Source organism: Wallemia ichthyophaga (genome assembly GCF_000400465.1).
Source record: "Wallemia ichthyophaga EXF-994 unplaced genomic scaffold scaffold9, whole genome shotgun sequence".
NCBI classification, from domain to species: domain Eukaryota; kingdom Fungi; phylum Basidiomycota; class Wallemiomycetes; order Wallemiales; family Wallemiaceae; genus Wallemia; species Wallemia ichthyophaga.
The window spans coordinates 389,681-416,811 of NW_008806282.1; the positions used below are offsets into that span (position 1 = coordinate 389,681).

Below are 27,131 nucleotides of genomic sequence, written 5' to 3' on the forward strand. Positions count from 1 at the left end.
CATATTCCAAGTCGTTTGAATGCTTTCGATTGTAATTTGGTGAAGGAAAAATGTCTTCAGACCATATCTTAACGTTTTGTGTGGCGAGAATAATAGATTCAAATTTGCACATGAATGTCATCGTTTGATTGTCATAAAGAGTTTTACAGTTATCCAGAATTCTTTACTAAAACAACTATCGCAGTATGTTTCTTTTATTTCACCTTCTCGTCTGTAGCACCAGCTATCAATTTTACTAACGGGCTTATCGCTAGGGTAATTGAAAGTCGGCAATCGTCGCAGTTATTACCTAATATATTACAAATGTGGCAGCTATTCCACTAACACCTATCGTCGTATATGGCGCTTTGAATGCCTATATATACTTTCAGTATGTTGAAGGTTTTCAAATTGTCCACTATTACCTGTAATGTGGGGGCCATTTGAACCCATTCACCAATATTTGCACCTCTCTGCATAATAATTATGGAGATGTACAATGCAGATTTTGCGATGGTATGTTTCGTACCCTTGATCGAGTACTTCGTAATGCTCAGTCACCATCCTTCCTGGTGTCTCTGAATACTTTACAGTTTATATCACTGAAGCAGCATTAACAGTGAGAGTGGTTAAGGCAATGGCAATTAGTTTTGAAAAGATTTTGTTTAAAGATCTACAAGGAAAAACTATCATTTATAGCTCTGACACCTGTCATTGCGTCGATACGTCGTCACGGTAGACAAAGCTGAGACAGGTTGTATAATTCAGGTTGTAGCATTAATGCGCTCGAAAAGCACTATTTCTACGGCATTTATTCACTTTCAGCAAACGAGGTCAAATTCTGACAGCAGAGATCATTTAGTTACCAATCAAGCTATCTTCTTATTCCTGAGACGAATACCTATTCATCGCTTTTGTTTGTTTTTACACATTACTCCTCATTAAGACTATTCCTCTAGCAGTATTGGTTATCTATCCTGGTAGAGCAATTTTCAATTTCCCATTCCCCTCCTTGATGGTTGCACCACTCTTTAAAACCTTCAATATCTCTTTGGTTTCTGTTAGGCCCGCTTTCTGTCAGACGGCAGAAGTCACAGTTGTAGCCGAATATGTTGCAACTGTGACAAGCATGCGAGGAGCAGTAGCTGTCTGGTATACCGTTTTGAACTCCTAGATAATTGTAAGAAGATCAAAACTTCGAAGGACTGTTTCTTACCTGTGATTCGCGTTTCAAATTTATCACGGCTATAGCACATGAAGGAGCATTGTGTATTTCTATGACGATTGCGAGCGTTTACTGCGAGAAACACTGAGAAAATAGCGACAAGCTTCGAAAACAACATCTTGATCGAGTGAAAAAAGGCCATATTCACAACTATTTATACTTCTGTCATACGTCATTACCTCGGCACAGGCTCTCTCACAAGTGTATGACAATTGAATGAACTTACGAAATGTCAGACTGAAACAGGAAAATCGCAATAGTTCTGCAGTACCGAGCCTAAGTTTTTGCCCTCAACTTTCGGTAAACGATGTCAAGATCTTTGACAGCATATTAATAATTTGCCAACAAAGCTAAATTCACCGATGATTCGCTTATTTCAGGTTGTTCGAATGCTTTTGGCTGTGATGTTTCTAGACCATGTCTTAACTTTTTGCGTGGCTAACATATTATATGCAAAGTCCCAGGTATATGTTCTGATCTCATTGTCATAGTCATTGTATAATACGTCATTGATGAAGCTTTAAATTGAGTTAAAGTTTCTGTGATTAAGTCCGATAGAATTATGGACACTATACTAAAAATGCAGCTCGTCATTACGGTAACTAGAGCTGAATCGTGTTGTACGATGTTGAAGCAAGAGCTTCAGGTGCAGCATTCACTATAAATACTTTCGAAATACACTATCTACGCTACAATCAATCCACTTTTGGCCAACGAGGTCAAATGTTTGATATTTAAGATTAATGATTTAGTTCGTATTTATGGACAAATTTATTTACTCCTTGTTCTATTATTCTCCAATTGTAGCATCCTTTATTTAACATTCTCTGCTGTCATTGTATCCGCAATTGTGTTCTGCTATTCTGCCTCCTTTATTTTGACACCAATTAGTCACACGTGTAATATCTATTGAATTCTTATTTCCGTTAGAAGTGTCGCTCCCGGGTGCATAGTCCTCGAAGCGGCAGTACGTGCAGGCTGATGCGACAAAGTTACAACCGTGGCAGCTATACCATGCGCAACTATCTTCCGGAACAGGACTTTGAATTCCTGGCTCTTATTATCAGAAAATATTAGTTTATATTTCTCATCATTACCCTTTATAACTTTGCCAGTATATTTGTCGTTGCATTGATAGTTGCATCTGTATTTTCTTTCAGCGCTAACAGCAAGTGCAATTGAGACGATAGTGACGAGCTTTGAGAGATACATCTTGGTTAAGTGTAAATGAAATGTACAACTTTTATACCTCTGAAACCTTGGCATGTGTCAGAACATTTTTATCAAAGCTGAGGTAAGGATGAATCAACTTAATGCAAAACACACCCAACTTATTGTATGATATTATAAGTATAACGTCAAATTCAGATCCTAATCGTATTCCACCTTCCAAATTTTATTTGACAATCGGAGCTATTGACCAGTCGATCAAATCAAATACGTCAACGACACACGCTTAACTTCCGACATAATGTCTGAAGCACGTCAAGAGTCGAATACAATGTCACCGTCATCAAATACTTGGTAGAGGAAAGATCAACCTCGTAAAAATTGAGTGGATGGTAATAAAAGGGTCTTTTGGAAACGCTAAAAGCATATGATTATAAGGACTTTTGAATTCAATTCAATTAGAATTACATCAGAAAATAGATGATTGAGGGAATATCCAGAAATGCGGACGAAGTTAATGAGAAGTTAATGAGAAGTTAATGAGAGGAGAAGTGAAATGCTTGAATCCCAGTTGAATTTTTGTGTGCTGTATCGTACAAGTTTTCAATACTTCGCTTTCCTGTGCTCATCTTCTCACTTCGTTGACCATATTGCGGGGTGAGCTGAGCAGATAGATACTGTCGATTTAGCGGTAATTCAGAGAGCTTCTTGAACTGATTTTTCAATAAAAACTCTCTGCTATTTCAGTATCTCGGTATGAGGTTATCATTGCGCTGTACGTATAGGCCCATTTCTATTCCAGACAATCACACAAGGCAAGACGTTCTGCGACAGATTTGCGAGCTTTGAAATCTTCGACTGTGATGTGAAAATGTATTCCTTATTCCATTTTAATACATTGGCTCCGACAGAAATTTTTTATCTAGCATTCATGGCTATCATTATCGCCGCACTTGTGTGTTACTATTTTACCTCCTTGCTTATTACACCAATCAGTTACACCGACAATATCTCGCTCGTTTCCAATCTTTGAGTATTTCTTAGTTGTGAGGCGGCAGTAATCGCAGTTTGCTCCGGCGATGTTACAACTGTGGCAGCTTTGCCAGGTGCAAGCATTGTTCGGTACACCCTTTTGGATTCCTATATCATTTTAACAGTATAAAAAGTCCAATAGGCCACTATTACCTGTAATAAGCTTGCCGTTTTTGTCGTTGCACTGATAGTTGCATCTGTATTTTGATTTAGCGCTGACAACAAGTGCAATTGAGGCAATTGCGATGAGCTTTGAGAGATACATCCTAATTTAAGGAAGTTGAGAAAGAAACTGAGACTTTTATACTTCTGAAACATTGACATATGTCAGAACATTTTCATCGCAGCTGGAGTAAGAATGATGAAAGGAAATGGAGGACATGAGCAATAAAGCGACGATGAGTTAATGTGGCATTCATTAAGGCATTTGTAGCCATTTCTTCGAAACGCATTGTTTTCACTTCACTACAGCTTCCTAACTCACCTTTGTCTCCCTCTGCTTTCTGCCATGCATGTCAAACCTATTCTGACAGTCGGAACCATTGAGATGCCGATCAAGATGGATATGAAAACAAAGCTTGTGTCGACTTCAGCCAATAGAATGAGAGTGCGGCTGCCCCAGTTTGTGAACTTCCGAGTGCGATCGATGCCATAGTTCGCGACTATATCATGAGCTGAAAACGCGGGTCTCGTCCAAAACTGCGTTACCTGCGTAGTCGATGAAAGGCTGCAACTCTCATGAAGTTTTTACCAGGTTTGTCCAGTCTCAGCGCCATGCAGACAAGGTTGGAGGCACCTGTGAAGAAGGCATAGTTGAACAGTGCTCCATGAAAGCTGCCATATACTGCAAAAGTGATGAAATAAGTGTCTGGGGGAGAAGGAGCTCTTTAATACCCCCACAGAACGCGTATGAATGCCTTAACATAACCGATAGCGGATGATAAACAGTGCAAATGCATATATAACACATCAGAACCAACTATAATAGCCAATTGTGGTTGTGAGAAGGTTCTAAGGCAGCAATTCCTAAGCTGCTTCTGTCTGCTTCGAATGCAGCTAACTTGGCAAGTGATGCAGGGGATGTAGGGGATGCTGGAAATGGCCGACAGAGATGATTCAAGCAAGAAGCGGGACGGTCATGTACACAAAGCCAGAACGCCCAATGCTTGCACATATCACCAATCCACATGCACTTGGTTACGCAGCAAAAAAATCCAAGTAAAGGAAATGAAGAGATTTGAACATTTAAAGCTTTTAATATTTGTAAATATCGTAGTGTCGATTGCCGAATCGAAGCCGCTTACATCACAACTACCACTTGCAGTATGAGCAAGCAGCGCGTATCCAGAAAATCGCTGAGACGGCCAACGACATTCTATGGCGCAAGTGAAGAAATCCCGCCGATGCCTCGCCAGTCGATGACGCAGGAGGATCTCCCAGCGACCACCAAAGCAGCGGCACCGATAGGGGCGAAGAAATACAAACCAAAGGCACACGCAAAGGATAGAAAGGAAGGCAAAGATAGTGAGAATGATAGCAAGACGAGATTAGGCGAGAAGCTCAAAAAGAGGCTGTCCGTCAAGTACACCTATCAGCAGCCAAAGACGAGGACAGTTGGCAGCGCACCACCTGTGCCCTCCCTCCCGAGCACTCATATACCCAACCAGAAACAGACGCCGCAGACGGAAGATGTCAGAGAGAGCTTACTTGAGGATATCGACGAGAACCGAGTCAGCCAAGTGAGCCAAGTGGATGCCGATATTGATATCATCAACAGAGAGTGGCTCCAGCAGCCAGACTTTGATGCTCAAGCTTGTGAGTGCGCTCATGTCTTTCTATTCACGTCTAACTCCGATAAGACATTCGTACACACCTCGCTAATGCCAGTGAGGACGAGGTGGAACACTTCAAGCAGGCCCTCACTGATGCTATGCAGTCTACCAATTTGCAACTCGAACAGAGTGCATTCAAGAAGTATGTGGATCGTTTTCTATGTTGTCTTAGCTCACACTCTCAAAGTTACGCTGACTTTATCGCCATTTCAAAGGAGATTGGCGCTCTCGAGACAGAGGTGCTCGAGCTGCGCGAGCTGCTTGGGGAGTGGAGAAGCCTCCCGGAAGCATTCGGTGTTGAGAACGTAGAGTCTGATCTGGAGACAACAAAGAAGAAGAGATCATCAGTTGCAGATCTTGCAGCCGTGTACAGGACCCAGCTGCAGACGCTACACTCTACAGTCGAGGGTTCGTTGAAACACGTACCTCATGCACCAGGCAGACATGTCGTGACGACTGCATCCAAGTTCGTTGAATTGAACGCTGCGACTTACAGAGTAGCGCAGTCTGTCGAAATGGTCTTGCTGAATGACACCCTCCTTATAGCCAGCAAGAGAAGACGTCAAGCTAGTGGCGGTCGCGAGAAGCTCATCGCCGATCGTGCTTGGTCTTTGTCTGAAATCAATATCCAGGATCTCCGAGATTCGATTAAGGTGACGAATTCTATCAAAGTTAAGCATAACAAGCAATCGTATGTGTATATGGCTGAGTCGCCGAGCGATAAAAATGTCTTCTTGAATGCCGTTAAGCAAGTCGCAGAAGAATACCAAGCGCAAATGGAGCAGCAGCAACATAATCAAGAAGGAGATCTCTCGCCTAATTTCATTATCAGTCCTTCGATAGCGTCAATCCAATCGACGAATTCGCCTTTAAGAACGCCTATATCCTCTTCTAACAAACACTTGCAATGGATGGAAGACTTTATCGATGAGCTGTCAGTTAGTGTCGCCGTCAATGACCACCATGCTGCTGTCGAGCACGTGGAGCAAGGACGGAAAATGCTCAGAAGCACCGATGACAAAAGTGAACGGGAGGCACTACAAGCCCAAATAGCGCACCAAAAGGGTATACTAGTGAGAAACCTGCTACGCGTTGTCGACGACTTTTCAAGACTTCGGGAGCATGTTCTAGTTGATGTTATCTCGCTGTTGCACAGATTGGATGAAGCAGGCGCCGGCAGAGACACCTACTTGAACAGTCGCAAAGAGCTCATCAAGCATAGGTCGAGGCAGATGGTGTTTGATGGAGACGTAGTCAACTACGTTGCTGAATTAGCAGTCATCACCTTTACGATAATCAAGCAGTCGGCAGAATGGTTCAGGGCTGCATTCATTAATACGAACAAAGCAAGCGGTGAGTGGGACGCATTAAATCTCGCCAGCCAAACTGATCACCATCAGGATATGGAAACTGGGCATCTGAGCAGATTAAAACGTTTGCAGTCATGTTCAGACGACAGGTATATGGCTCGCATCTGGGGAAGAGCATTATTGAGCGTGCGATTCAAGTAACACACGAGCAAGGACAGAGAGTAGGTGATGGATAAGAAGGTAACGCTGCGCTGACTGACTGATTGCACAGATACTGAAAGAGGTGCAGACGTCGACAGACCTGTGTGTCATACTTAATAAGCAGATGGAGGAGCAAGTATCGCCTAGTCTGATTTGATGGAAAATGATTTACATTGATATACTGATTATAATCACATGGAGAGTGTTGCGTAAGGTATAATAAATAATGGCCAAATAATAGGTTGTTTGCGATAATTATACTCATTCGAAATGTGAGTAATGCCCCTTGACACCTAGTTTGCACTTGTGACAATCCGCTCGAGGACCCATAGTGAATCTGATTTTACGCTGTTTAGCTTTCTTGTCGTTGTCGATGAGGGAGGTGGAGTCTCTCATCGATGTGTCATGCATGTGCAGCGTCTCTGTGGCCATGACGATGTCTGGAGGATGAGAAGGAGGAGTGGGAGGGACTGGATTTGAATTTAAGCTTAATTTGGGATCAGTAATCGTCGTATTCGATGTATTCCTCTCAGATTCGTTTCCTTTCCTCTTTGTGGTTATCGGGTTGTTTGCCAGGCTCGACGGGCTCAGTTTGCGCTTCTTCTTTGAAAATGGAGGGGAAATGAGCGGTGGGCTGTCGTAAGAGGTCACCATTGGCTTATACGGCAGATCTAAATCAATCTCCATCGCGTGTGAGCATTCGAAGTTGGTGGTGAGGTGCGAGGGATCAATTGGCGAGCAGTGAGGGTTTAGTGGGATAATTTTAAAGGTGTTTTGAAGGAAAATATACTTTTATGCCCACAGATGCCTCCACTTCTCTGTATGAGGCGTGGATGCCGTGACTGTCTCCCGATAACGCCCAGTCACGAGAAATGGCAGTCGTATAGCAGAATCAGCGTCTATGGCATCATAAATACTTATTAACACCCAAAAGACTTCCTATCGGTGGATATCGTGAGCTGGAATCGTTGATACACCGCTAACGCTGATAGCGGGATATACAGCACAGAGAGAAACGCAAACAAGCAGCGGAAATAAATTTCATCTAAATACACCTCACGCACCCACTAGCACCCGCTTCACTACATCCACAAACAAATTCTTTTGGTCTTCCTTCTTCACTCTTCATCACGTACATCCAACAGCGCAGCGCGTTGAAAAATAAGAAGCAGCAAAATGTCAGCAGATCACTCCAGAGACCCATGTCCGTATGTAATTCTCAATGATTTCGGTGGTGCGTTTGCGATGGGTGCGGTCGGTGGTTCAATCTGGCACGGTATAAAGGGAGCGAGGAACAGTCCCCGTGGAGAGAGGTTGCCTGGTAGTTTAGCGGCAATCAAGGCTAGAGCGCCTGTACTCGGTGGTAACTTTGGTGTATGGGGTGGTATGTTCTCATCGTTTGATTGTGCAGTCAAGGGCGTTAGGCAGAAGGAAGACAGCTGGAATGCAATTATTTCTGGTTTCTTCACTGGTGGCTGCTTGGCTATCAGAGGTGAGTAGCCTGTTGCTTGCCACAGTTGCACCACAAGCTAACAAGACACAGGCGGTCCTAAGGCGGCGCTCGGTGGTGCTGTCGGATGTGGTATCCTTCTCGGTGTCTTTGAAGGTGTCGGTGTGCTCATTAACAAGGCCATGAGCGATTTCAGCAAACCTCAAATGCCAATCGGTGAGTTTTCTTGGGTTGATCGACGTCATTGACACAGTCACTGTAGCTCCTGAACAACCACCAGCCGCTGCAATCTCACATTAGAAGGATGACCACCTCCGTTTTGCATAGAATAAACCCTCAACCCACTCACCCCTGACTTCTAATCATCTTCTTCATAAATACATCTGCTACTTATCGACTACATTATTTTGCGTGTTGAACAGTTTACCACGACAGTTCGGTGCCCCACAGAAACATTCTGGTACGGCTTCCTCTAAGATACTGTCATCATCGTCTAGGACTCTCTTTGCCTTCTTTGACCTTATCTTTGTCTTCTTCTTTTTCCTGCTGAGTGCTTGCTCAACATCCTCTTCGTCGCTGTCGACACCCATGTATCTAACAACAGTTAGCTTCCGGTAACATTTCAGCGCTCCACTCACGATATAGACAGCTCCTCGTTTTCTCTGATATCCCGCAAGGCATAGAATCCCAAGAAAGGAAGATCGACCGAGGTTTGCACAGTGTAGACGGGCTATGGGGAAGTAGGAGTGAGTGGAAGATTTTTAGCGCTCTACGAACTCACCTGCACAATTAAATTAGGCTTGCAACAATGGTTGATAAATCGGGTGAACTACTTTGTGTCAGTTTACTGAAGGAGATGTGGCTATGTGACCTACATTTCCGATGAAAAAGGCATCAATGGCTATTAAAGTGTTAGCCATATGCAATACTCCACACCAGCGTAGATATCACCCACTGTAATAGGATTGTAAATCAAAGTCAATATCACGGTACTGTTGCAGTTCCTTCTGCGGGCTGATGAGCGACTGAAGTGGTCTGCCAGCTTCGTTGGCAGTACCTGTACTTGTATTACCAAGTACATCGCCACTATCTTCACTCAGTTTCTCAAACCGCTTCTTGTTGCATTGCGTTGCCTTAGCATACATTTTTTTATTCCGCAGATGGTAAAAATCGATATCAAAATCGTATTTCCGGTTGACCCTGTGTTACGCTGTGTGAGAAAGGGTGGGGTATGATGTTGATGGGGAGTACCACTTACTTATCATATATACTAGGATGGTTTAGAGTGTACCTAAAAATGCGCGCACTTGACTCACTCTGATCTATGTATAGCCATATCGTTTGTGATATATTCTCCAGAGTACACAGCAATAAACTGTCCTTTCTGTATCTTTCTTCGAGTCCGCACACCTGTTCGAGTTTGTTAGTATGTGCAACCTAGCTATAATCACTTCAACCCACCCCATCCCATCTTCTCCTTCTTGAATATTTCCAAGTTGAAGTTGGTCGGTTTACTAGTGACCTGAGAAAGTTTAGAGGGTGAATGATTGGAGGGAACCTCAACGTACTTTATTCTGACAGCTATCGTCACACCCGCAAAGCTCATTGCATTCGAATATCGGCAAGTCTCTTGTATTTAGCAGTCCGTCATCGTCGTATGCTGGTGTGGTGGTTGTGGTAGTGTTACCGTATGAACAGTGCTCAACACCCATCTCACTCACCACAATAACGATCGCAGAAGCCTTCAAAGATGTACTTCTGGCGCTGGAAACATTCACATGTCGACGGATCGCATTTACCATTGCATCCACACCGCCGTTGACCTTTTTCGTTGTTCTTGGGCACACCGCTGCCATACTGGTGTGTGTAATATTTCAGAATTAGGTCAGATCAACTAAAATTTCACCTACACATGGTTTGTTGTTGTAGATAAACTCGACAGGCGGACAAGGATCGCTGTCAACCTGAGATGAAATTGAGAAGGGGTAAAAAAAAACGGCAAGCAACCCACGCACATCATTACGAATTGAGAATGTGTTTCTGTTATCCATAAGTGTCTCAGCCTGCTCTATATGAGCGAGGAATGTATGCTCGAGGGATTTGCTGTTCAAAACCTCTCCTGTTCTAGGATGCCTTCTTAAGCTACCGACAAACTTCAACCCAACAAATTTATCAGGTTTCTCGGCTAATTTCCACGCTTCAAGCTCCGACGCTTTATCTATTTCTTCCTGACTATACTGCTTATCGTCATATCTTTTGTATGCCTCCCGCTGCTCACGTGGCATATTGATGAAAACGGGTTTGATGATTTGTTCAATTGTAGCTGGTTTTTTTGCAGGGCCTTCAATGACTTGGGTTGTGTTTACGCGTGATTCTCGCTCAAGTGTCACCAGCTGAGCGCGTTTTCGCTGCTCAAACGATGCATTGGGGTCGTGGAAACTGTGTTCATCCTCCGTTATCTGTAGCATCGCTTCGATCGTCTCATCATTGACTCTATCGGTGATCATCCGCTCATTGAACGGCTGCTTGAATTGCTTGAATGGTTTGATATCTTTACATATTCTGTTGCGACCATTTTGGAGTGTATTGGTATTAGTGTTGGCGTGTATTGAGTCGCACGTTTTCCTGTTGTTCGTACCTTGCATACTCTGCATACACTCCTCCAACATGGGCTTCTCCATGTAGTTTGGTGGGAGAACAGGTTTCGTTTCAGGTGGAGAGTATTTGCGTGTCTTCTTTCTATGCCCGGTCGAAGAACGCTCAGGTATAGACGTCGGTGGAGAGCAAGACGAAGAGCTAGATGGGATGGCTTTTGTAGTGGCCTCCACCTCATTTTCGCTATCAGAGGATAATTCTATAATGTTGCTGTTTAAGTTTTTGCCCAAGTCTCTACTCAACGTCTTGCTCAAATTTCTGCTCAAGTTTCTGCCCAAATCTCTGGTGAAATCTCTGCTCATCTTTATCTCTTCATCCACATTGTGAGGTTGCGGGTGTGGTTGCAGTTGTGGTTTTGATTTTGGTTGCGGCCGTCGTTGTGATTTTTGCAACTTAACTTCAGTCTGTCGCATATTATTGATTAGTTTGGGTTTCTCTTTCTCTCTCTCCTTCTCCTGCTCGCTCTTGCTCACCTTCTGCGGTGTGGAGTGGTTATTGGCGGTGTCAGGTCTGAAGTCGCGCACGCCTCTGAAGCTAGGTAATGATCCTTTCTTGATAGGAGGGAGAGGGGATTTCTTTGGCAGCAGCGACTCATGCGAGCTGTCGGCAGAGCTCATAGTGGGGTTGATAGGGTTGATGGGGTGAACGGGAGTAGCGAGATTTTTCCTTTCCGACGCGTGCATCGCGTGTATCAATGGCCGTGTATTGTCGCTCTTATTCTCCGTCTCACGAGGCTGCGTCCGAGAACGTTTAGAAAGCTGCGACGGCGACGGCGACGGCGATGGCGATTCTCTGAGCGACTTGCGCGAGCGGGTGACAAAGTCGTCAGACGTGTTAATTGAAGTGGGAGAGTTGGCTGATGTGCCAGAAGTGGCAGAAAAGCCACCACTAAACCCGTCTCTCCTCTTTCTCTTAAATTTCTTGTTGCTGTTGTTATCGATAGAGAGGAGGCGCTTCTCGGACTTTTTCCTGATCGCCGTGCTTGTTGGTGTGGCTGCGTTTGTGATAACGAAGTGAGATTTGCATGGATAGATACGCGGAGTAACTCACACCCAGTATGAAACAATCCTCTCAGCTTATCGCTTGATTTCTGCTGGTATATTACGCCGCCAGGTTGAACAGGTCGCGTTGAAGTTGGTGGAGATGGCGCAGATGGCGCAGATGGCGCTTGTGCTGTTGGCTGCGGTAACACGGCCATCTCAATACTCTCCATCTCTAACTCATCTTCACTTGGGAATAAAGACGTCTCGTCGGCGTCCATCGATTCCATCATGACTGGACGTGAACAACAGACAAAGACAAGAAAATTGGCATTTGTTTTGACATTTAGATGTAAATGTATAAATATTTATATTCTACTTGTCCCCTTCAAGCCACCTACCAAAGTCATTCAACCTGTGTTGCTCGTCTTGTTCAGCTGTCTCAGTGTATTTGTTGGTGCTTTCAGTGGTTTTAAACGTCTCCTTGCCATCGTAGAGGTAGCTGACCACTCTCCTGCCTGCAAAGTATCTACCTTCGTATTTCTACGCTGAGTTAGGTGGATAGGAGTACGTAGATGATTATCTCACCAACACACACGCCTGTGCTGCGATATGATCTGAGAACTTGACAGTCATGATTCCATCTGGCTCAGCCTATGGGGAGTGAAGGTGTAAGCAAATATTCACCGCCAAGTGCACTACCAACTCACATCGTAAAGCACCACGCTTGTCACCTTTCCAATTTGCTCGGCGTCTTCGCGTACATCTTGCTTCAAATCGAGCAACAGCGTTGGATCCTCTTTCAGTTCACCGGGAGTAAACATATGCCTCAGTACGACGACTCTTGAGGTAGTATTCGAGGGCAACCGATCAGCCAGGCCAGACTCATCTTCGCTATCCCAATCGTTAAGTTTCTCATCCAATTTCCTGAACTTTGTCTGTTTCCTCCTTTTTTCTTCTTCAGTGAGAGGTTTAGCGGGTTTCTGTGTGGTGTGCTTGCTATTGGTGTGATCACTAGCCTCAGGCTTGAAATCTGCGACAGAGACTCTAATAGCACTGCCATCGCCATACCTAAGCTCGGTATCGTCGAGTAGTTGCACGGCAAGACTAACGCTGTCCTGCTTATAATACACCACCAAAGCCTCACCTTTGAAATTACCAAGATCGTCTGTATAAAGCTTTACTTTCGGGCTGCCATCGTCGTTGGTGAGGAGAACGCCGTACTTGGAGAAGACGTCTGCAATTTCATCGACGGTGACGTCAGGAGGGAGGCCAGTGACGAAGACAGCAGTTTTTGGTGGAGGAGGTTTATCTCTTTTGGCGTTACTATCGTTGGGCTTGTTCGATGTGAAATCCTTGCGCTTCTTCTCGTGTCGTCTGGCTACGACGTCTGCCGGAGTCTGTGGAGGAATGAGAGTGATCGTGGGTAGACAGCAGCCACACTAACGCTCTCGTCAACGCCACTAACACCGTAAGCAGCCTGTTGAGCAGATAATTGGTCTAAATCAGCCTAAATCGGAGTGAGCGTGGTGTGCACTGAATCCAATACACCTCCACGCACCACAGAAACGAATCGTTGAAATTTAACATCCCACTCCATCTCGCTGCCATCATCGCCCTCCAAAACCCAATTCTGTTTTGCTTTATCAAAGGAAATACGCGGATCATCGAAATTTGGTGTGTCGCTAGTCATGGTGGGGGAGTTGAGAGGAGAAACACCCGCACTGAATATAAATATCAAGATAAATTTATCATGTATAATATTTTCACTTTATTTTTCATTCATCGTTATCAACGACGGTCATGGCCTCACCCACCCCGGAATCATTCAAGCCATTATTGAAGAAGCTGGCAACTGATTCTATCAGCTTCACGGAGGAGGATATGGCAACTTCATTTGAGCACATAGTATCCACCGATGCCCACACACCCGCGCAGATAGCAGCATTCCTCACAGCGCTCAAATTAACCGGCAACGACGAGAAAGCCGAGTATATAGCAGCAGCTGCGACTGTTATGCGCGCCCACTCTGTCCAGATACCCGGTTTAGACAGTATCCCCACATGTGATATCGTTGGTACGGGTGGTGATGGTCTCGATACGTTCAACGTTTCCACCGCTGCTGCTGTTGTTGCGGCTGGTGCTGGTGCCACTGTAACCAAACACGGTGCACGCTCAGCCTCTTCTGCGTCTGGCTCTGCAGATCTTCTCCTGTCCCTCAACTGCTCCCTCTCGATCCACCCTTCCCGTCTTCCCGCTCTCCTCTCTTCCAGCAGATTCGCATTCCTCTTTGCCTCCAATTACCACCCTGCCATGGCCCACGTAGCCCCTCTCCGCCGCGAAATGGGTTTCCCCACCATATTCAACTTCCTCGGTCCGCTCATGAATCCAGCCAGGCCGACGCGCATGGTGGTTGGTGTCGCTAAGCGCAGCTTGGCGGGTGTATTCGTCGATGCCCTCCAGCGTCTTGGCGTCCAACGCGCCATGGTCGTAAGAGGGAAGGAGGGCATGGACGAGATCAGCCCAGCGGGCGAGACGGAGATTTGGGAGCTGTGCGACGGTCGCGTAAAGGAGTACACCGTTTCTCCATTCAATTTCGGCGTTAAGGCCCACCCACTCTCCTCCGTTAAGAGCGGCAGCCCTACTAACAACGCTAATCTTTTCAAATCCATTCTCGCTACTTCTACGCCCTCCTTTGACGATATTCCAGAGGGTGTTGAACTCGCTGCGCTCAAGGATTGGATCCTTATCAACGCAAGTGCCCTGCTCGTCGTCGCAGGTCAGGCTACCAACTTTGGCCAGGGCGTTACTAAAGCCAGAGAGGCCATCGAGGGGCTCCACGCTAAGGCTGCGCTGGATGCTTTCAAGAAGGCGGGAAGTGAGCAGTGAGCAAGCGTGTGCTACCTGTGGGTGTGTGCCATTATAGCATTTGTAATGACAATAGACGTGGTATAGAATCAACGCAGTTAGTGTACACGATAATAAGACACGGCGAGACCTAGACTGAGGGCGAGCAAGGCTCCGCGCGTACTGCTCCGCCAGCCCACCAAGTAGAGGGCGAGCCAGGCGTAACCGATGAGCAAATCAGCTGTTGTGCCCAGTAGAGCCTTGAAGTGGGCGTGACGGTCGTAAGCGTTAATGTGGTTGTGGTTGCGACTGTCCATCTCCATCACATGGCTACACTCACCATCCACACACACCATCGCCGTGATAGGCTTGTGGTCGCTGATGGTCACCTGTGGAAAAGAGTCGTAAAAGACGCAGCGAGTCGCTGCGGCAGACGCAAAGAGGACTCTGTCCGTCCAGCTGGGGTCGCGACGCGCATCGACACCGTCTACGCTACCCACTGTGTATTTATAAGTGGGCAGGAAAGCGCTAAAACAACCCTCGCGCAGTCCGTTCATCACTCGCCCACCACGCATTTCCCGCGCCAGCTCGTCATGAGAGGCTAACGAATCAAGGTCGATAATTTTCTGCTCTAGCTTGCTGTTGCTAGAGCTGCTGCTGTCGCCGTACAGCCTGTAATTGAGGTCACCAAAGACCAAGAGGTGGGTGGAGTCGTATATGGATGGTTTGATGCGCGACACAAGTGATCTGTAGTCTGTGATATGTGATATGCACACTATGTCAGTATGAAGCACCTAATCAAGACACCCATCTCACCCCAATTGCGCCGCGCAACATTCTCCTCCCCTTGGTGCGCGGCGAGGTGAGCGTTTACGAGGGTAAGAATACCGCCGCTGGGGAGGTGAATGCGCGTAGAAATCGCGCCCTTATTACCCATCACGCCGCCAACGCCTAGACCGACGTGCGTGGAGTGTGTGTGTGTTTGTTGGCTTGCGATGTGGGGGCGGGCGTAGACGAGCATTGTAAGACCAGCGAAGGATGACTGATGGATGCAAGTGTATATGACGTCACTGTTGTTATCTTTGCTATCACCAACACCCGCATACTTGGTCAGCGCCCTGTGCACCGTCGACGCCGTTCCGCGGAGTTTGTCAGACGCGTTCCAGCCGCTGACTGAGGAAACAGCGTCAGATATATTCATAGACCACTCGCTCACCCACGCGCTTCGGCCAGTGGCTGCGTTTCCTGTGTACCGACAACAAGCAGATCGGGAAGATCGGAGAGACGCGGAGATGGAAGAAGCCAGTCAGCCAGCTCGTGTGGCTTGACGCTGCCCAGCGATCTCTCGTGGACGTTGAAAGATGAGATTTGAATTTTCATTCAATTTCGCCGTGGTGGTTGTAGCTAAGCTGGATTCTGTTGGCAGTCGACAGCCATCATCACCTCGAGTAGAAAAGCAGGAGAATGAAAAACTTGGAGAACAGCGTGGATATTTGTGCGTGTGGTGTATACTACCCAGCCATCCTTACCTTGTCCCAGCGCAGCCGAAATTCGATCAGTCGACGTACATGGGCCGTGTCAGGCACTTTATCGCGGCTGTCTCCCCCCTCACCCTATTTGCTTCGGCCGATCGTCTCCAGGATGCCCACAAAGACGTTCTCGCTGTCCAGGAACGTGTCCAGAAATCCCCCGGTGGTGTATTCGTTAAGCCTGAGGACGCGCAGAAGTATTGGAAGAACAAGCAGCTCGTAGACAGCTCTATACATCCGGGTGAGCGTCGTTGCTGGTTGCTGGTTGCTAGCTACTGGCTGTACACTCCCCCTTCTAATCTGTCTCATTAGACACCGGCGAGCCTATAGTACTTCCATTTAGAATGTCAGCATTCATGCCTACCAATTTGGTTAGTGGCGGTCTTGCTATCCTTTCAATTGGCTTTAACGCCCACTCAGATCATTATCGGCGGTATGCTCGCACCTAATCCCTCTGTAGGCATGGTCTTGTGTGCTACACACCTCGCTCACCTGGCTATCAGCTCGGATCTGTCATTTTCTGGCAGTGGATGAACCGTGAGTAAGGTTTATCAAGTTTTTCACCCACTCACAACTCCCAGAATCACTCAATGTCTGCGTCAATGTGGGTTAATAGCAGGCTGCTTATAGCCACTGTATAACACCACACACAGTCAGCCAATGCGAACAAATCCACTCCACTATCCACAAAAGAACTCGCCATGTCTTACCTCGCAGCCACAGCGTCGTCTGTCGGCATAGCAGTGACCTTAACCAAGGGGGTTCCCAAGCTGAATGTCTCGGCAGCCACCAAAGCCTCACTCGGGCGCATGGTAGTGGGTGATAGTGATAAGCTATCGACAAAGCTAACCCGCTCCCCAGCCATTCGTATCAGTTGTCACAGCCGGATGCGTGAACATTGCCGCTATGCGCTACAAGGAGATGCGCGACGGGATAGCGGTGACGACGAGTGAAGTAGACGGGGAGCCTCTACCAGATAACCAGAAAACCACACTAGACGCCTCCTCACGCATTGCGGGTGCTGTGGCAGTATCGCAAACGGCAGCTAGCAGAGTCTTTACTAACATCCCCACACTTATCTTCGTCCCTCTCATCCAGGCTGCGTTGACCAAGAGAGGTGCATTCGCTGGTAAACGCGGACCTTTACTGGAACGTATCGTGTCGCTGGGTCTTGCCGGGACAAGTATGATAGTGTTTTTGCCTCCAGCTATCGCCGTCTTCCCCCAGAAAGCTACTCTTGGTGCGGATACCGTCTTTGGGGAGGACGCACCGACGGATGAGAAAGGCAGGAGAGTTACGCGGGTGGAATTCAATAGAGGTCTCTAACGGAGTTATTTGCGTTGTTCTTGTAGAAATCAATTTGTTATCTCTAACGGTCATCATCGAGATGGAATTTGTGAGTAGATGGTGGAGCGAGAGTGGTGAGAGTGGTGAGAATGGCAGCAACGGCGACTACACCAAACCACCCAAATACAATGCCAGCATGGATACGCCCAGGGATCTGCCCAGCGTCGGCACAGACGAGAGTGACAAGGAGAAAGAGAAAGAGAAGCAAGCCAACTACTCGCCGTACACACCGTATACACTAGCGTGGGTTATAATTAAGAAATACAAATGGCTTCATCTCATTGAGGACATGGCAGCCCAGATTCAGGCACAGATTCCGCTCAGCACGTCGACATGCGCAGACGAATAGGACAAACGAGTCTGGAGAACTGCAGTGTGATAGAAGGAATGTTGTCCGAGTGTATAAACCGGGGATCTTTCAAGGATAAGCGGGTAAGGGGATGTGACTGGCTGAGAGAGCAGTTTTACGCTTGCTTGGGGGAGCAGCGCCATGCACTGACTGAATTGGGATACGCCTTACCCCAGAATACACCCCAGAAAGACGATAAGATACGCAGCCTGGCTGACAGACTCGCTCAGGACAGAGAGAAGGAAGCTGAGGAGGGTAGAGTGCCTTTGAAGGAGAAGACCAAGTAGAAAGAGAGAAATGCATTTGTTTTTACCCTGTTTTACCCGTTTTACCCGTTTACCTCCCTGTTGCTGTCGATAAGCACTGCTGAACAACGTCGATAAGGTGGCCATTTTCGAGCGCTGCTGCAACTCTCTCCTTATCGTTGAGCTGCTTGTTGATCGCCGCCTCCTGCATATGCGTACCTTCACGCACACGCACGTCCACTTTGAAGCGTGGCGGGAGAGACCTGATGAGCCGCACGCGCAGACACAGGCCAATGAGAGTGGACATGGAGCAATGGGGGATGGTTGGCGTGAAGAGGATTGTAGCCTCGTTCTGCTCGTCGTCCACGGTGATCTGCGCCTTGCTCACAACTGCAAGTTGCTCGAGTGTGAGTGGGTGCTCTGGGTCGTTGATGTCTTTGAGGAGGTGGAATAGCTCGTCAGCGTCGATGGCTTGCGCGGGTGTTTTCTCCAGTGTGGCGTTGGCGTTGGCGTTGGCGTAATCTGGATTGATATCCCCCACTTGCGCATCAGGTGCTAGGAAATCTGTGCTCCACGGATCGCTATCACTGTAAACATTCCTCTCGCTCTCCTCTACTGTCTGGTGTATTATCGGATTAGCGTTGATCTTCTCTGCGTCCATTCTGATTGGTTGGTCGTTATCTATCAAGAAAAATATGAGATTAGCCACACGGATTAGATTGATGAGGTCATTTAAATTCAATGGCTGCACTGGCTGTACTGGCAGGAGGGGATTTGCGCAGGCTATTGACGGATATCGCATTCCATCGCAGCGCACTTGGAAGGAGGAGATACATTCAGCGCTACAGGCACACAAGGCACACTCCGCACACTCCGCACACTCAAACTGCACGCCACTCGCCGCTCTTCTCGCACAGCTCCATCGCCGCCAACTGAGAGATCTCCGCGTCGGCCTCAGTTACGAGAGCACACCGGAGAGCGGCCGAGCAGTGCGCACGACACAGACGCCCACCAACGAGGTCCTCCTCGTCGCCCACGCAGCCCCGCCAAACCGTTTGTCTCTCTCTGGCGGTTTCGCGGTGGCCTGCAACGGCGATGACGAGCAGCCGCTGGTTGTGAGCTGCGTGCACACTCTGAGTGGTGGTATCGGGAGTGTGAGCCTGAGTGAGCCAAATAGCGCAAGTGCTCGCGCGAATGGAAACGGAAACGACAGCGCCACTCTCCTGATAAGCTGCGCGGGGGGGAGGATAACGGACATACGATACGCAGAGGCAGTGCACTCGAGCCAGCCCCAGAGCGATCTCGTCTACTACAAGCCCTCTGCGAGTATTATTGGAGGCGTATCCGGCGTATCCGGCGTATCCAGCGCACACAGCGCACCGCTGCGAACACTCCCCATCAACCCCTACCCGCCCCCGCCAGGGACAGAGGTGGCGGTGTGGAGGCCTCCGGCGACGCCCGGAGACACACCCGCGTGGACACACGGCTCTATCCACCGCTATACCACGCCCAACGGAAAAATGGCACAGGCTGGCACGTACGACCACCTCGCGAATGTCGAAATCGACGGCGTACTGCCAGAACTAGGTGCTAGCGGATCGCCTGTGGTGGAGCGAGAGTCTGGGGCAGTGTGCGCTGTCGTTAGAGGATCCGTGGGTGGATTGAGCGGGGCTAAAACTTGGGGTACGCCTGCAGAACATCTGTGGGAGTGCTTTGACCTCCCTGGGATGCCAGTGGGATGACAAAAGAGGGTATTCATGTGTGTATAATCTATTTTCTTTGTTTGTTTGTGTGTTTTGCTTGTAGCCACGCGACTAGGAACGAGGGTATTCGAGAACCAGCTGTTAGGCTTTAGACTACTTGAATACACCGACAGCCTTGAAATCAAGTAGCTGGCTTTGTCTTTCGGACCTCAACCACCAAGACGAAGCAGTCCGCAGATGAACAACGCACCCACCAGCGACCACAAGCTGCGCGCCGTCGTACGCAAGTTGCCGCCAAACTTACCAGAGGACGTATTCTACTCGGCCGTCCAGGCGTGGGTGAACGGCGAGACCACAGCGCACTCCTACTACGCCAAAGGGAAACTGCGCGGGGCAGACTCGAGCAAAGAAAGCGTAGCATCGAGAGCATACATCACCTTCAACGAGCACACGCAGCTCCTCAACTTCCACGCAGCATTCGACGGACACACTTTCCGCGACAAGCAGGGACGCGAGAGCAAGGTGTCTGTCGAGTACGCCCCTTTCCAGAAAACACCGGCAGCGCGACACAAAGTCGACGACAGACAGGGCACGATTGACCAAGACGGTGACTTCCTCTCGTTTCTCCAGTCCCTACAGGCCACACCGACTAAACCTGATTTCGAGGCTAATTGGATAGCGTCGCGAGCTGCTGAGAAACCTAAGACTACACCACTACTCCTTCACCTCGCACAGCGCAAGGAGAAGTCAAAGGCGAAGCGCGATAAGGCGCGTCAGAAGCAGCAGCGAAAGGCTGCCGAGAGAGGGGGTAGTGGCACTGGCGCTGGCGTTGGTGGCAGTAGTGGCAACGGTAGTAATGCACCACCTACCAAGTCTCCTGCTGACCCCTCCTCCTCAGCGTCGAAAACACCCGCTCAACCCAGAGGCAAGAAGACTAGGGGGGAAAAACGAGCAGCGAAGAAAGTACGCGAGGGCATTTCGTCTCCAAGTACCCCGAAGAGTACTCCAGGCACTCCAGGCACTCCAAGTACCCCTCCTATCAAGATTCTCGCTCGTCCAGACGCGCCTGATAAGCCAGCCGTGGCACCTTCTGCCCCTCCTGCATCTGTCACTAACAGTAATAATAACTCTCACACTCAATCACCCACACTCGACGCTCCCAAAGGGCCAAGAGGCGGTAAGCCCCAGCGAGGTCGCCCTCCCCGCTCGCCGCGTGGTAGAGGCAGAGGTAGAGGTGGCAAGCAGGCAGCTACGCCGACGTGAGGCATGCAATGGATGTGATTAGTGATTGGTGATTGCTGGATGATTATGTTTAGATGAAAATTTGCAATATTGATACATTGATCTTTTCAAAAGTGGTTTGAGCTGGTTAGTTGGTGAGGTCAACTCAATGAACAGGCTGGTTGTGTGCAAATACTTCTACTGTCATTTGGAATATCGCGCAATGACGTCATTCTGAATCGACTGACTAATCTAGCTGATGCGCCCCCTTGACACGCAACTACGAAGATGACTGCCCTACCAATCCAAACCAAGAACGTTGTACTCGGCGACTCCTCTGCTAAGCCGGGTCTTTCTACGTGGTATGATATTCACATTGAGGATCGCACTATCAATCAAGTGAAGCCACACGAGGCTGTTCTTAAAGTAAACGCTGTGGGATTCAACCACCGCGACAAATGGATCCGCAACGGCCTCTACCCGGAGACAGAAGGTGGTCAAACAATGGGATCGGATGCAGCTGGTGTGGTTATAGCCGATGGGGAAGGCGAGAAGAGTGCTCTAATCGGACAGCGCTACTTCATCAACCCATCCCGCGGCTGGTGAGTAGGATACACGCTGACTTGTCAAGCCTAATACACGCAGGTTCTCCAACAAGAAACACAGCGAGGAGCGCTTCATTCTGCCTGGCGGTTGCAAAGATGCAGACGGAGTGTTTGCGACGGCTGTGAAGGTCGACAAGAAATACCTCATCCCAACTCCCGCCCACCTCACCGACGAGCAGGCAGCTGCTTGGCCATTGGCCGCCGTCACCGCGTGGAGGGCGACATTCGTCAAAGCTGAGGTCGAGAAAGGTGACAATGTCCTCATTACAGGTATTGGCGGTGGAGTTGCGTTGCAGGCCTTGCAATTCGCAGTCGCCAAGGGCGCAAACGCTTACGTCACCTCGAGCTCCCCCGATAAGCTGACGAGAGCCGTGAAGGAATTCGGAGCGAAAGGCGGCGCTAATTACAAAGATGCAGATTGGCCAGCTCAGTTGAAAAAACAGATGCCTGCTGAACACGCCTATCTCGACGCTGTTGTCGATTCCGCTGGTGGTGATATAGTCGCTAAAGTGGGTACGTCTTGGCGGTGATTAACTCGCACTAACATCACTTGCTCAACAGGTCAACCCCATCCTCCAGCCTGGCTCGTCTATCGCCATCTACGGCATGGCTGCTAGCTCTCCCAAAACCACTATCACCATGATGGACGTCATCAAGAACTTTAACCTCAAAGGCAGCACTATTGGAAGCTTGGATGAGCTCAAGCAGGCAACCGAGTTTATGTCAGCTCACAAACTCGTTCCAGTCGTCGACCACCCAGTCATCAACGGTCTCGAGAATGCTGAAGAGGGTTTCCAGAGACTCGCAAATGGCTCGCAAATGGGCAACGTCGTCATTAATGTCGGTATGTCATCCAAGTTATAAATGAATTGACTTGCAAACGCTGTATGGCAAATACAATATAAATACGAAAATATACATTATTTTACCGCTTGTACGGAGGGTGTGTGGGTATCTTCTTGTGCATCTTAGGTCCTAATGCTAGTAGGGAGTTTGAAGGTATAGCGGAGTGAGTGGGTTGTTTAAGTGTGTTGCGCGATATCGACAAAACCTTGGGACCTTTTTTAGGTCCTGATACTGGTCCCTGAGTAACGCCAGCCCCCGTAGCACGCTTCTTCACTGCGAATGAGGGTAAGGGTTCGTCGAGAGCGAGATCGACGTCGTCGTCGGGTGGTAGAATGAGCACGTCATCTGACTTGCGTTTGTTGGTGCGTTTCAATTTGTTTTGTGCAATGGGAGATTCTACTTCTGCGTCGCTCGAATCGATGTGGATGGCTTTAGATGTGCAAGTGCTTGGTGTGACATTGTTTGAAGCGCTATCACTGCCACCTTTCTCACCCCCGTTACCCCTCTCATCTTTCTTTTTCTGCAATTTGTCGTATTTCCTCTTCCATTCCGTGATATTACTCTTGAATCTATTCTGTGCTGTCTCACTATCGCTGAGCAAACCACGTAGTCTGCTCTCATTTCTCTCCATCTGCGCCAGTCTATCATCCTTCATTGTGATATGTAAGCTGTGATCTTTCTTAACTTTGGCGTTATCAGCCAGAGATTTCTCGTAGCTGTGGCGGAGGTGTACCTCCTCAGCGGAGATTCTAGCCAGCTGTTTAGTGTGATCGAGTTTAAGTTTCCCTATTTCCTTTTTCTTGTGTGCGTCGAATGTGGCTAGTAGATCACTAAGCGACGCTATCTTATCGTTCAACTCAGCTACCGTCCTGCTCTGATCAAGACGCTCATTCAAACCTCTAAGTTCTTTTGAGAGAATCCTGAGTAACTTTGCTGTATTTTCATCGTTTATATCGCATCCACTGACGATCTGCAGAATATCTTCGAATATCACTCTTAGACTGCCTTGATCGCGTTTGAGAGTGAGTGAGTGGATCTTGCGTGATATATCCAAGAGCTTCTCCACTTTCACATCCCTGCTTTCATCGCTATCGCCGAGGTGGAGCTTTATGAGGTCGTGTTGGGTGTGAATGGCGTATCGACACGCTGGACAGTGTTTATTGGAGTGAGTGTGTTGCAACCACTTCTGTATGCATATCAAGTGGAATACGTGTCCTGTTTTTGTCCTGTGAGCTTGTTCTGCCTACTATCATCGCTACTACACACCACATTTCACTGCTGCTGTTGTTCCACTTGATAAACTATCGAAGCATATTGAGCAGTCCATTAGTTGGTTGTTGTGAGCCGTTCGGCTGCTAATGACGTCGTCTGTTCAACCTTTGAACGGGAATGGAATGCAGAATTTTCACTTTTATTTGTTGCTTTCACTTTTTACATTTGTGTTTATAGCAGCGTACATAATGTATTTAAACCTCTTTGTCGACGCGTCTTTGTTATTTGGATCGAGTGAATGAAACGCGAGGTTGAGTTACGAAACGCGAAATGGATCAATTGGCTGTGTGGATTCTTTGCCCATAACGCCCTCACCCCCAATTACTTGAAATGCCTCGCAGCTTTCCAACAACAGGACAAAGCAGCAAAACGCGAAAATAATCTATTTAGAGCGCTTGATAGGGGTGCATGGAGTGGCAAATCATGCTCATGCGCACACATACGTACTCATAACGCCCAATATATCCAAACACGAATTAGGTCAGTTGAGTGCATCGCACATATCGACCAATATCCTCATCACACCAAACAAACAACGCAGTACACACACACACACCACAGCTGACCTCCATTGCCCTATGCACCGCGTCAAACGAGTCGAAGAAATGGAACATGAGACATTCGACATGAAACATGCATAAAATAAATTGCTTTTAACTTGATTTAGTTAGTTGATTTTGGTCACTTGAGTTACCGCCTTAACACCACATCAACCCACTTAATTCAACACACGTGCCAACTTTTGCACGGAATTGAGGAGGTTATCGCCCCCAGCTACGACACCTTGATAGCTACCCACACGGGCATCTTTGCGACTGCTGACGACAACATTGGCCACGCTATCGAGTGTGCAGTTGAGACGACCGGCCGGGATAAGAGAGGAGAATTCCTTGTGAACGAAAGCGTCACTCACGCCGAAAGTGTTAGCGAGGTGAGAGATGTTGAGTGATTTGTACGACTCCAGTAATTGTCCATAAGCTCTAATACGTATTTCGCGCGAGTAGAACCGCGCATGACCACTCCAGTACCGAGAAGGAAGAAGATAGGTCTCCTCAACCCCCGCAAGCGATTTGAAGAGAAGGGCGTAGTTGCAATCGTATAAACTGTTAGCGAGATTCTTAATCAAGGCGTTGTTGTGCATCAATCCAACTACCTCCGGACTCTCTATAATGCGCTGCTTTAATTGCACTCTGTCCAATGTAAGGAGGGATACTATGACGGTGTAGATGATAAATTCGTCATACTCGAGAAGCTCGTAAGAGGTGAAAGTGGAGAGAGTATCGAGGAATTGAGTGGTGGCTTTGTGGAAATCGCGCACCATGAGCGCATAAAGACCAACGTAGACTTTAAGACGATTACGTCTATCCCAGTCACCGCCTTGGTCAACGAGGGTTTGAGCAGCGGCGATGTGCTGGGTGATCAGACGGTGATCGTTGGTGAAAAGCCCCAGTCTGATAAGAAGCAGATTAAGATCAATCTTGTGACCGATACCGGCTGTTTTGTTGATTGCCTCGGTGATGGCTGGAATGGAAGCTGGTTTATCGCCAATACGCACGTAATGAACAGCGAGCTTGCGGAGGTTATCGCTGATTTCAGACTCGCCTTCTTCAGCTTGAGCTTTGGTGATAGCGTGGTGAATTTCATCGACTGTGCTTTGGTTGCGTGGCTGGTGGGTGCTTACGAGTGCGTCTTTCTCGCTCTGTGGGAGGATGGAGGATGGGAGAGAGGCAGCAAAAGGGGCCATTTCTGGGAGTTCGAGTGAGTATTGTGAATAAGCCACAGGAAATCAACTCACCGTCCCTATTTATCGCCTCAATCAGCGTCTTACGCGTAGAGTCATGGATATGGGCTAGAGATGGCTGCTGAAGTACAAATACACACTGCGCAAGCGCCAGATTTGGTATCGCAGGTACAGCGTCGTTATCTAAAGACATGATGGGTGATGACGATGGGGAATTGGTTGTAAGGTGTGTCATGGCAGGGAACATATAAATTCCTTTAAAACCTTTGAAAACACTTAAAAACACCTGAAATACATTTTATCAAATACAAATACATCCCTTACCCACTCGATCCATCCAATGAAATTTTCTCATTCTTAGCATGTGTATCACTAAGGACATCACTGTCTCCACCGACATCGCACAACGTCAGCGTTGCTCTTTCACCTATCTTGACCCTCGTACAGACGATACAGTTGTCCAACTTTGCGCCATCTCTGATTACCACGTTATCCGCGATGATACTGCCGATAATCTTACACCCCTTCCCAATAACGACATTGTTGCCAATAATGCTCATCTTGATTAAAGACTTTTCACCAATTTTAACGTTGTCTGCGGTAATCACACTTTTTGCTGGCTTTTGCGTACGAAGAATCTCTCTATTCAGTTCAGCATAGGTACCGAGAGTATTTGCGCGAGCTATTAAGCCATCGTTGGGATTGTGGATGAAATACTGCACGCGTAGGCGATGTTCTGGGGAATTTGAACAAGACTGAGTTGTGGAGTGAGTGAGTGCATCGATAAATGGGTCCTGTGCAAGATGAAGGAGATGTGACCACTTATCACCTAGGCCTTTCTGATAGCTCCACTTGCAGAGCCATGGAAGCAGATCTTCTCTGATACTCGATATCTGTGGTCTCTGTATGAGTAAATCTAAGACACCCTTCCTTACAATGTAAACGTGAGCATCGAGGAGTTTAGTGGAGAGAGACAGATTAGGGAACTCCCAGAGCAATCTAGTCTTCAAATCGACACCATCTAAAGAGTCACTTGGTGGAATTAGTAGTGTGTTTGAAGATTTGTCGTGGATACAGGTGAAAGGAGCAGGACCTTCACGAGTACCGTAATCCAAGTGGTTATAGTATAACAAACAAGTGATTAGAGTGTTGTAATGAGATGTTTTGTGTTGTTGTAAAAGAGAAGACAGAGGTAAAGAGGGTGGAGGAATGATATCGCAAGGGAGAATGATGAAATCGGAGTTTATGAGGTGAGCAAAGTGCCTTAACCAATCAGCAGTCTCCCAGTTGACGCAGGTGTCGTCGTCTACGGAGTTGTAGTGGACAGAATGCGATTTGAGAAGAGGAGTGAGTTGATTAGAGAAAGAAGCCGGCGAAAGGACAAGGAGATCGTTGAGCTGTGACTGATGGCACCATTCAATCACGTAGCTTATAACTGCTTTGTTTCCAACGCTAACGACGGGCTTTGGGGTTGATTCAGTGAGAGGGAAGAGTCTGGAGTGGCTGATTAGAATGTTAATAGCCACTCTAATTCACCACCCACTTCTGCCCAAATCCACACACAATAATCCCCTTGAATTGATTTGACATTT

The 27,131-nt window shown here is 47.7% G+C and overlaps 15 protein-coding genes across 15 annotated transcripts; 8 read left to right on the forward strand and 7 right to left on the reverse strand.

Annotated features, from left to right (window-relative positions):
- Positions 1-4,731: 4,731 nt before the first annotated feature.
- Positions 4,732-6,906, forward strand: J056_004839 (Exocyst complex component EXO84; the record flags this gene model as incomplete). The annotated part of the gene is made up of 5 exons (XM_009270029.1): positions 4,732-5,221; positions 5,266-5,380; positions 5,426-6,591; positions 6,639-6,769; positions 6,820-6,906. The coding sequence occupies 5 exons, from the start codon at positions 4,732-4,734 to the stop codon at positions 6,904-6,906; spliced, it is 1,989 nt and encodes a 662-aa protein (XP_009268304.1).
- Positions 6,907-7,010: 104 nt separating this feature from the next.
- On the reverse strand, positions 7,011-7,436 carry J056_004840 (uncharacterized protein; the record flags this gene model as incomplete). The annotated part of the gene is made up of 1 exon (XM_009270030.1): positions 7,011-7,436. The coding sequence occupies one exon, from the start codon at positions 7,434-7,436 to the stop codon at positions 7,011-7,013; it is 426 nt and encodes a 141-aa protein (XP_009268305.1).
- A 489-nt stretch (positions 7,437-7,925) lies between these two features.
- On the forward strand, positions 7,926-8,499 carry J056_004841 (uncharacterized protein; the record flags this gene model as incomplete). The annotated part of the gene is made up of 3 exons (XM_009270031.1): positions 7,926-8,241; positions 8,293-8,415; positions 8,462-8,499. 3 exons carry the CDS (start codon positions 7,926-7,928, stop codon positions 8,497-8,499), a joined length of 477 nt encoding a protein of 158 aa, XP_009268306.1.
- An 86-nt stretch (positions 8,500-8,585) lies between these two features.
- On the reverse strand, positions 8,586-13,527 carry J056_004842 (Splicing factor U2AF-associated protein 2; the record flags this gene model as incomplete). Its single annotated transcript, XM_009270032.1, has 18 exons — positions 8,586-8,793; positions 8,838-8,929; positions 8,981-9,028; positions 9,075-9,100; positions 9,155-9,399; positions 9,458-9,469; positions 9,516-9,609; positions 9,661-9,721; positions 9,768-9,859; positions 9,921-10,056; positions 10,110-10,163; positions 10,215-11,848; positions 11,905-12,129; positions 12,236-12,377; positions 12,423-12,488; positions 12,545-13,234; positions 13,282-13,344; positions 13,396-13,527. 18 exons carry the CDS (start codon positions 13,525-13,527, stop codon positions 8,586-8,588), a joined length of 4,020 nt encoding a protein of 1,339 aa, XP_009268307.1.
- A 110-nt stretch (positions 13,528-13,637) lies between these two features.
- Positions 13,638-14,723, forward strand: J056_004843 (Anthranilate phosphoribosyltransferase; the record flags this gene model as incomplete). Its single annotated transcript, XM_009270033.1, has 1 exon — positions 13,638-14,723. The coding sequence occupies one exon, from the start codon at positions 13,638-13,640 to the stop codon at positions 14,721-14,723; it is 1,086 nt and encodes a 361-aa protein (XP_009268308.1).
- A 77-nt stretch (positions 14,724-14,800) lies between these two features.
- On the reverse strand, positions 14,801-16,061 carry J056_004844 (Inositol-1,4,5-trisphosphate 5-phosphatase 2; the record flags this gene model as incomplete). The annotated part of the gene is made up of 3 exons (XM_009270034.1): positions 14,801-15,435; positions 15,498-15,854; positions 15,902-16,061. The coding sequence occupies 3 exons, from the start codon at positions 16,059-16,061 to the stop codon at positions 14,801-14,803; spliced, it is 1,152 nt and encodes a 383-aa protein (XP_009268309.1).
- An 84-nt stretch (positions 16,062-16,145) lies between these two features.
- Positions 16,146-17,536, forward strand: J056_004845 (uncharacterized protein; the record flags this gene model as incomplete). The annotated part of the gene is made up of 8 exons (XM_009270035.1): positions 16,146-16,176; positions 16,221-16,451; positions 16,523-16,581; positions 16,631-16,666; positions 16,714-16,747; positions 16,792-16,814; positions 16,864-17,025; positions 17,072-17,536. The coding sequence occupies 8 exons, from the start codon at positions 16,146-16,148 to the stop codon at positions 17,534-17,536; spliced, it is 1,041 nt and encodes a 346-aa protein (XP_009268310.1).
- Positions 17,537-17,597: 61 nt separating this feature from the next.
- On the forward strand, positions 17,598-18,193 carry J056_004846 (uncharacterized protein; the record flags this gene model as incomplete). Its single annotated transcript, XM_009270036.1, has 2 exons — positions 17,598-17,800; positions 17,854-18,193. 2 exons carry the CDS (start codon positions 17,598-17,600, stop codon positions 18,191-18,193), a joined length of 543 nt encoding a protein of 180 aa, XP_009268311.1.
- Positions 18,194-18,242: 49 nt separating this feature from the next.
- Positions 18,243-18,812, reverse strand: J056_004847 (Mitotic spindle-associated MMXD complex subunit MIP18; the record flags this gene model as incomplete). Its single annotated transcript, XM_009270037.1, has 1 exon — positions 18,243-18,812. One exon carries the CDS (start codon positions 18,810-18,812, stop codon positions 18,243-18,245), a length of 570 nt encoding a protein of 189 aa, XP_009268312.1.
- Positions 18,813-18,846: 34 nt separating this feature from the next.
- Positions 18,847-19,893, forward strand: J056_004848 (uncharacterized protein; the record flags this gene model as incomplete). The annotated part of the gene is made up of 1 exon (XM_009270038.1): positions 18,847-19,893. The coding sequence occupies one exon, from the start codon at positions 18,847-18,849 to the stop codon at positions 19,891-19,893; it is 1,047 nt and encodes a 348-aa protein (XP_009268313.1).
- A 198-nt stretch (positions 19,894-20,091) lies between these two features.
- Positions 20,092-21,117, forward strand: J056_004849 (uncharacterized protein; the record flags this gene model as incomplete). The annotated part of the gene is made up of 1 exon (XM_009270039.1): positions 20,092-21,117. One exon carries the CDS (start codon positions 20,092-20,094, stop codon positions 21,115-21,117), a length of 1,026 nt encoding a protein of 341 aa, XP_009268314.1.
- Positions 21,118-21,363: 246 nt separating this feature from the next.
- Positions 21,364-22,544, forward strand: J056_004850 (uncharacterized protein; the record flags this gene model as incomplete). The annotated part of the gene is made up of 3 exons (XM_009270040.1): positions 21,364-21,677; positions 21,721-22,189; positions 22,242-22,544. The coding sequence occupies 3 exons, from the start codon at positions 21,364-21,366 to the stop codon at positions 22,542-22,544; spliced, it is 1,086 nt and encodes a 361-aa protein (XP_009268315.1).
- Positions 22,545-22,605: 61 nt separating this feature from the next.
- J056_004851 (Alcohol-sensitive RING finger protein 1) lies at positions 22,606-23,853 on the reverse strand (the record flags this gene model as incomplete). Its single annotated transcript, XM_009270041.1, has 2 exons — positions 22,606-23,741; positions 23,793-23,853. 2 exons carry the CDS (start codon positions 23,851-23,853, stop codon positions 22,606-22,608), a joined length of 1,197 nt encoding a protein of 398 aa, XP_009268316.1.
- A 663-nt stretch (positions 23,854-24,516) lies between these two features.
- J056_004852 (26S proteasome non-ATPase regulatory subunit 6) lies at positions 24,517-25,732 on the reverse strand (the record flags this gene model as incomplete). The annotated part of the gene is made up of 2 exons (XM_009270042.1): positions 24,517-25,544; positions 25,594-25,732. The coding sequence occupies 2 exons, from the start codon at positions 25,730-25,732 to the stop codon at positions 24,517-24,519; spliced, it is 1,167 nt and encodes a 388-aa protein (XP_009268317.1).
- Positions 25,733-25,859: 127 nt separating this feature from the next.
- On the reverse strand, positions 25,860-27,129 carry J056_004853 (putative translation initiation factor eIF-2B subunit gamma; the record flags this gene model as incomplete). Its single annotated transcript, XM_009270043.1, has 2 exons — positions 25,860-27,033; positions 27,083-27,129. The coding sequence occupies 2 exons, from the start codon at positions 27,127-27,129 to the stop codon at positions 25,860-25,862; spliced, it is 1,221 nt and encodes a 406-aa protein (XP_009268318.1).
- Positions 27,130-27,131: the final 2 nt, after the last annotated feature.